The 7,877-nt window shown below is 36.4% G+C and overlaps 2 protein-coding genes across 3 annotated transcripts; one reads left to right on the forward strand and one right to left on the reverse strand.

Annotated features, from left to right (window-relative positions):
• Positions 1–4,093: 4,093 nt before the first annotated feature.
• On the reverse strand, positions 4,094–5,213 carry Rpl24-like (ribosomal protein L24-like). Its single transcript, XM_076393609.1, has 2 exons — positions 5,094–5,213; positions 4,094–4,832 (listed from the first exon to the last, which is right to left on the reverse strand). Exons 1-2 carry the CDS (start codon positions 5,172–5,174, stop codon positions 4,395–4,397), a joined length of 519 nt encoding a protein of 172 aa, XP_076249724.1. The 5' UTR covers positions 5,175–5,213; the 3' UTR covers positions 4,094–4,394.
• A 553-nt stretch (positions 5,214–5,766) lies between these two features.
• Rfesp (Rieske iron-sulfur protein) lies at positions 5,767–7,407 on the forward strand. 2 transcript variants are annotated; one of them, XM_076374867.1, is made up of 4 exons: positions 5,767–6,052; positions 6,323–6,475; positions 6,549–6,726; positions 6,810–7,407. In XM_076374867.1, exons 1-4 carry the CDS (start codon positions 5,842–5,844, stop codon positions 7,096–7,098), a joined length of 831 nt encoding a protein of 276 aa, XP_076230982.1. In that variant the 5' UTR covers positions 5,767–5,841; the 3' UTR covers positions 7,099–7,407. The 2 variants fall into 2 exon arrangements, with proteins under 2 accessions (XP_076230982.1, XP_076230983.1); XM_076374868.1 differs by having other exon boundaries at positions 5,769–5,938.
• The last annotated feature ends 470 nt before the right edge of the window (positions 7,408–7,877 follow it).

The raw sequence follows: 7,877 nt of genomic DNA on the forward strand, positions 1-7,877 counted from the left end.
TCCTGTGGAACAGTAGACGCATCACCGATCCTGGATGATCGATGAGATTAATGTTTTAAAGAGGATGATATAGATGGAAGATAAATTTTGGAAGAAGTAATGAGCATAGCGAATCGAGAGTAAGCGATGGTGCATTAGGAATAATTTGGTATTACCCTTTTACCACCATCCTCCGTTTAATTTTGAAATAGATTACGAGCACTGAAGATATTTTTCATTTTATTTTTGAACTAACAGCTTGTACAGGTATCACGTTAGAACGATTTTATAATTTCTTTCATAATCACGCTACATTGACGTATCATCGTCTATCAGCGGCGTTTTATCTGCGTTTAAGTAGCTCGTTTATTCCACTTAATTTCGTATCGACGACAGGACGTCATCGATGGCAGGGATTTGACCGATCTGATCGGATCGCGGCATGGCCAACGAGAGCGTCTGATGTTCATCCGATAATAGTCAAGATCGAACGTCATTCCTGAAAGGTCGAATACGTAATGACGTCTCCACGAGAGGACGTCGAGGATGTAGCATCCAAGGAGGCAGGTGGATGTTTGACATTCCTGTCGTGATCGTCGGTTTTAGCGCCTGTGATTTTTAATTGTCGAGAAATCAAACACGGAGAGTCCATAAAACGAGAGAAGAATAAAGCTTGCCACGGGGAAAGAAAGAACAACGTGGTAACAATGAAGAGGACGAAGTACGAACTCTCTGGAAGAGGCGTGTAAATTCTAAAGATTTAATTTACGTATCGTAAAATTGAAATTCAGTATCGGAAGCATGGAGGATGGGGACAGCGATAGGAATGCTCGTAAAAGATACATCTCCGCGAATTTATGACGTGTTCCCTTATCTGTACTCTCTTGACTGGATTTTAAAGGGACAAATTGGGGATATCAATACCGATTACCGATTTTATTTCATCATTAGATTGATAGTTATGAAACCGAAGACTAGGATATTCATTAAATCTTTACGAGTTTTACTCCACAATGACGGGATATTGAATTTGTTAAGAGGTTGGCTTTTTGAGACACCCGATACATAATCGTATATGGCATAGTAATGAAATTTTTTCGGACGAGACGTCGAGTGAAAAGCGATAGCAGTGAAAGTCGGCGTGGGCCCTATCAATGGGGTTCTAGTAAATTCTGATTGGACCCTATTGTGATAAGGAGTAACATCGAAATTTAATTAAATGTCTGGATTGATAGATTTACTCTTTTAGAAAGAGTTTCAAGTTTGAGTTGAGATTGGACCGTTACGTTCCTTTGCTCGTCCTACCTTTAAGAATATCGGATGAAGTTCCTGGAAATGAAGAAATCAAAATTAATCAGCTTCAACAAATTCTCAAAAGGTGCTCTAATGAAAATATACTAATGGAATAGTCTATGAAAATATATTAATGCAGTATTTTCATTATGATTGCCAGAATTTTGCCAATATGCGCACAGTGATTTCAATTTTAAATCATTTTCCCATTTGTTTTACAGTATTCTCCTTCGACTAATCCCCTGTAAAAACTCTTGTTAATATCATTCCTAATCACATAAATAATATTCTCACACACGTACATGTACAAGATACGACCATCGAAGTGTTAGGTAATACCTTTAATTCATTAACTTCTGTCACGTGTTACAGTAGTCTAGGAAATGATTTACATCCTGAATCTATCGGTGAGATCTGAAGGAACATTCGAACTGCGTATTTCGGTGGACCAGTGGTCATTGGTCACCATAAAATAATATTGTCCGAGCGAATGCCTGACCACACCTCGGAACCGAACAAACTATTTTAAGTCAACCGTCCAGTCTCTTTATTTATTTATGAGAGCACTGCTTTTATGATTTCGCCGATGGATGTTATTGTAAGAACCTTCTTGCATGGTACGACAAACGATTAGAAAAACGGAAGACGATACCGGTTTTGTCACCATGCCCCCTTCACTAGCACTTTTGAGAAATTTTATTGGTATCTACGTGAAAAGTACAACTTCGTTACCAAGAAATAATTCGCTAAAAAGTTAAAATTTACTTCTTTACTTTTTCAACGCTATTCTGTCACAAAAATATATTTCTTACAAGAAAGCATTATCAAAATAAAAGCCCTACACATCCCTTCAATCATTAACGATAACAATTCTGCCCAGTATGGTGTTTTACATCGTAAGAATTACGTCTCTAAGTGGTTACTATGTATCACACGATGCAACGATAAATCAGTACTGTTGATCGACCACTGCACGGGGTATTTCATGCGCAGAGTTAATATTAATAACGTCAGAGGTGTTCCACTCGCGTGTACGTTCCTCACGATGTTCCTCGCATCGTACGAACAGTGGAATTGCGCAGTCGAGCAAGAAACAGGACAATTGATTTTAAATCAGGCGCGCCACGAATCTTCACGCTTGAAATTCAAGACGATCGATCAATCGCACGGAACCACTGTTATTTAGCTGTTGTATATACAAAGATACAAGGAGGCACATTATCGCCGAGTGTGCCATTCAAAGCTCCCACAAGAAAAGATTCGTTAGAAAGACACGAATGATCCCAAACAGGCGAATTGCAATTGTGATTCGTAGCACGCGCGCCTCGTATTTCGACCACCGTGTTGTCTGTTTCCTCAGTAAACACGGGTACAATATTGCGTGTGGTCGAAAACATTTTTTCGCTCGCGAAACGCCTGATGAATCCGCCGTTGGTCCCAAAGGGTCCTCTAAAGCGATTCTTCGAATCGACCACAAGCGTGTCGCACCGATGCCTACGCAATCCTTATGAACTGTATTCGTACCTACGCGCACGTGCGTATTGTCCGGAAGCTTGATGGATATATTATTTAACAGAGTGTTGTGTTTAGATTAGGCATTGTCACCGTAATTGATATTGTGTGCGAGAACGGATGGGAGAAATTCTGGCAGTAGAATTATGTAATAGAGAATTGATTACTTGGTCATTGTGTAGAATGTACAATACACTGATAGAGTTATAGATAGTACTACAACGCTATTGAAAACTTTAAAATCGATTTTCTCGAAAATGAAACTTTGACTGAAAAAATGTTATACTAATTTTTCTTCTTATTTTTTCACGTAAAATCACCTCCTATCCGCTTATACTACGATCTTTCGTATATAAGAAAATCCGCAGAAGTTAATACATTGTTCTTGTAGATAATATTGACACCCTGTTGCAAACCATGATAGAGACAAATATGAACTTCAGACGTGCTCATATTTCAGTTCAATAAAAACTTGTAACTACTTAGAACATTAACATAAGTAGTATGAAACTATTCTTACTCGTAGTCCTCCCGTAGACGCCGGTAGTCAAGACAAACGATCATAAGTCGATCGACGTTCCATTAACACGAAATTTTCGGGTTTATGTTCTCTGAAGTTAGAATAAACACGGTCGGCAGGTATCAAAGGGCTGGCCGCCGAAAAGATTGGCTGCGGCTCGTTCGACGAACGGCAGAAATCTGCAAGCTCATGCCCTTGAAAATCCTTTCTTGCCGCGTAACTTGAGTGTGTTCCTGTACCTTCACTCGCGCGCAACTTGTTCGCCGCTTCTGTTGTTGTAGCACATTTTGTCCGTGGCAAACAACACCCCGCGTGGTTTGCCTGGTAATTGCTGGAAACACCAGCCGAGTATTTACAGTGTCATCGAGGTGCGGTCACACCTTGCCGCCACTTCGAAGGCTCGTTTTCTTCACCTGGGACCACACGGTTGAACACCTCCCTAAGGGTTGGTAAACTATTCGAAATCCTTCCAAAAAGCCATTAGTTATCACCGAGTACTGTTGCTTTACAATCGTAGAGATATGATTTCTAATAGAAAATTATTATATTTACAAACATCAGAGTTTATAGGTTGAATGCAACAGAGAAATTAATTTTTTAAATAATTTATTTTGGAAACTGATTTTCTTTTGTAAAGAAGATTCTTCGATTAATTTTTATATTTTAAAATTGGTCCATAGGAAACAGAAATTACTAGTAATTATTCATTCAAATGGTAGCAAGCTTTAGGTGCTGCCACCTGGCGATAATTCGTAAAAGATACAAGTGAAACTGATGGCAAATAAAAATTGAAAAAGTTTATTCTGCAACACTTATACTTTATTCGTTGAAAGAAATGTTGAGTAATATAAAAATATAAAATGTAGATTTATTTAAAGTCAAGTAATTTATATTTACAAGGTTTTCATTTGAACATCTGCTTACTGTAACAATTATGGATAATAGAACATTCTATACATTTTTTTACTATTAGCGATTTTCTACAAGCGGAAGATGATTATTTTGTAATTTGGTACTATGTTAAAATCATGTAGGAGAAATAAATATGCCATGATTTGAAAAATGCACATGTATGATATACTAAATTTAACTAATTCACTTCCATTTCTTGTACTTCTTGTTCTTCGTCAGACTGTTGCATTTTCTCTTCTTGTTCTGCTGCTGCTTCCAATTGCTTCCGTTGTTTGAGTCCAGCCGCAGGTGATCTTATGAGAGCCAAGTCACGTTGAACTTCTTTAACATCTCTTTCCTTTTCTAATTCACGTCCTTTCCGTAACCTCTGCATTATGTGCAGATTTTGTCTCCTCTGTCTAATGGTTTCTACTTTCTTCATAGCTTCAATCGTTTTATTCCATAATTGTCTATTGTATTTGACAGGAATGTTCCTCCTCTTTTCAAATTCGAATGATGGATCTATTGTCAATTCTTTGCCAACAGTCTTCCTGTATGCTTTCGTCCATTTCACCTTCCTTGGATTCTTCTTCTTCTTGAAGGCAGCGTGACATTTTGAGCGACAAAATTTGAATATCTGGTATGACAAATGTTATATGTATTGTACGTATGTAACATACATCATGGTTGTGTGAACATAAATTTAATCCTTCAGTGTAGATTACTTCTTCAAAAACAATCATGTACTTAAAGGTTTAATAAGAAACAAGGTATTTTCTAAACATATACATAACCTAACAGTGATTATAAACACGAGTTTACTATTTCTACATTATATTATTTTTGTATGGACAATTATACATCATTTAAGTTATAATTTTTTCAATAAAATGCTTACCTTACAATCATTTCTTACGAATTGAATTCCGTGTCCCGGATAAATACGGGATGAACAAAAATAACACGTTTCTATACGCATATTGCACGAGGTTATGAAAACCCAGAGTACAATTGGAAATCCGGCATTACATAGGGTTAAGGCCTAAGGCAGTAATCGATAATCATATCGCTAGCGGAGTATGTCAAAATATTGACATCTTAATTTTAAAAAATATATATATTTTAACATTTAATAGTTAATAAAGTAAACAATTATTGACTATAACATTTAATTTTAACCAGAAAGTAGTAAAAATAATATGAGATAATTTTTAATCTTGACTCCAACATTTTATATGTACCAAATTAGTATTATGTTTCATACAAGAACAAAATAAACATTCAAATAGTTTTTAAGTCTATAAAAATATTCATTTTGTTTTTAAAATTTAATTTAATATTATTTATTTCATAATACATATCATGTATTCGTGATAAAAAAAATGAAACAAAAAAGCTATAAAGAATACAATCATTTGTTTAATGCTTTCAAGGTAAGTACATCAATAATGCATAACAATTGCGTTTAAGTTGTGGAAGGTTGTGAATTGTCCAATTATACACTTTGCGCACCATTCTTGTGTGACATCCATTGCTTTATATAAACCTGTATGGTAGCGCCACCTGCCAGTGTAACTCCTCGAATTTTAGTCAGTGTTGGAGAGGTTCGCTTCGTTCATTCTTACTTACGTAGATAGTTCGTAAAAATGAACGTGGTAACGAAATCGACGAACCTGTCGCCAGTAATTTTAAAATCGACGACAGCCGTCGTTTCAAATGGATTATGGCCAGCAGCTGGAACCGGTAATGTTCCCAGAGCAAAAACTGTACTTAAGCCTGCCGTCACCCGAATGGTCAATCAAAGTCTATCTGAAAATCTTTTTTCCGGAGCTCTTCGTGTAAGCTCAGGGATTACAGGTTCGAATGCTTTTCTTAAATATTATTTCGTCGATTTTCTAATGTTACTTTAACAAAATCACGTTTGATTTGTTCCGATTATATAATCATATCCTGTACACACAGACTACTGTATTATCAATTGAGCTACTGTCTAATTGGAAAAGTTCAGATTCATTTTTTTTTGTTATCAAGTTTTGAATCAGTACAAAAAACATCAAACTATTTGGCTGACGAGCATGTCTTATTTAAAATAGAGAACAATATTTTCATTGAGTTGTATTGTTGCAGCTGGCACGCAAACGTTACAAAGGCGGTTAGCTCACAGTGATGTACACTGGCCAGATTTTACTGATTATAGAAAAGAAAGTACAAAAAATCCAGAGATTAAAGCTAAGGAGACTGCGAGTGACAGAAAAGCATTTTCTTATGTCTTGGCAGCTGGTAAGTAAATATTGTTACCTTTATTTATATGTTTTTCGAGATCCTCAAATTGTAAGTACTTTCTTTTATATAGCTAGCGGAGTTGGTGCTGTGTATGGGGCTAAAGCACTTGTACACAGCGTGGTAAGCACTATGAGTGCATCAGCAGATGTATTGGCTATGGCAAAGATTGAGGTGAAACTCGATAATATTCCTGAAGGAAAGAGCGTTGTCTTCAAATGGCGTGGCAAGCCTCTGTTTGTTCGACACAGGCAAATATTTACTTATACATTGCTTTTTTCTTATATTGCATATGATTAAGCCAATTTTAATATCTATATTGTAATTACAATAGGGTAGAAAGCGAAATTCAAAAGGAAGCAGCAGTTGATATATCAACTCTTCGAGATCCACAACTAGATACAGATCGTGTAAAGAAACCGGAGTGGTTAATCGTGTTGGGTGTATGCACACATTTAGGTTGTGTGCCAATTGCTAATGCTGGTGAATTTGGTGGTTATTATTGCCCTTGCCATGGCTCTCACTACGATGCCAGTGGAAGGATTAGGAAAGGACCAGCACCTCTGAACTTGGAGGTTCCTCCACATGAATTTGTGGATGATACTACACTAGTTGTTGGTTAATATGTTGATAAATGTAGTCAAATGATAAAACTATTTAAACAGAAAATTTAATCCAATTTCAATAAAAACTCACTTTTGTTTAAATTCTCAGCTGTAAAGAAAATGTATTTTCTATGTTCTAAATTATCGAGATAAAGTATTACCGAAACGGTGGAGCTAGAGAAATAAAAAATGAAGCTTAACCGAAATGAAGTTAATTTATTTAATTTTCTTTCTCTGCATGTAAGTTACCATTTAACGAACAATGCTTATGTAGTAATTTGCCCAACGCTCTGGGCGAATATAGCAAAATAAAGAATGAAAAATCAAGCAGAAAATGTTATATATCCACTAATGAGTATCTATGTACAATAAAATATCATAATTACACAACATTAGTTATAACATTAGACGTGTTAGAAACTGCGTCGTAGAATATAAAGAGGTATGATATATATTTCGCAGTGTGAAAGCATATACTTCCATAAATATATACGTGCATAAGTAGTTCTGGCGGAAGTATCTTCCCGCTTCCGTCAGACGGCGCCACCTATCTTAAACCAAATTTTTCGTTTTCGATGCATGACAAGGGCGTCTATGAGACCAATTCTCTGTTTTCAGTCGCCTTCGCTGCTGGCAGCGTACGGACGGAGTTGAAAGTTTTTCGCGGAAATCGGTTCTCTTTCTTGTATTGTCACTACTTCATCACCACTGTACATACAATGATACGAAAATCCCCGACCCTGTAACGAGTGATTTTTGTGATCTGACATTCGAAAGCAAGAACAGAAACGTACTGT

Source organism: Calliopsis andreniformis, chromosome 3 (genome assembly GCF_051401765.1).
Source record: "Calliopsis andreniformis isolate RMS-2024a chromosome 3, iyCalAndr_principal, whole genome shotgun sequence".
Lineage (NCBI taxonomy): Eukaryota > Metazoa > Arthropoda > Insecta > Hymenoptera > Andrenidae > Calliopsis > Calliopsis andreniformis.

Bases quoted from the DNA above. Each gene is read 5' to 3' on its own strand.
- Rpl24-like (XM_076393609.1), bottom strand. From the start codon at position 5,174: ATGCGTATAGAAACGTGTTATTTTTGTTCATCCCGTATTTATCCGGGA. The intron at 4,833-5,093 runs GTAAGCATTTTA...TTGTCATACCAG, and splicing joins TCGTAAGAAATGATTGTAAG to ATATTCAAATTTTGTCGCTC.
- Rfesp (XM_076374867.1), top strand. From the start codon at position 5,842: ATGAACGTGGTAACGAAATCGACGAACCTGTCGCCAGTAATTTTAAAA. The intron at 6,053-6,322 runs GTTCGAATGCTT...GTATTGTTGCAG, and splicing joins TGTAAGCTCAGGGATTACAG to CTGGCACGCAAACGTTACAA. The intron at 6,476-6,548 runs GTAAGTAAATAT...TCTTTTATATAG, and splicing joins TTCTTATGTCTTGGCAGCTG to CTAGCGGAGTTGGTGCTGTG.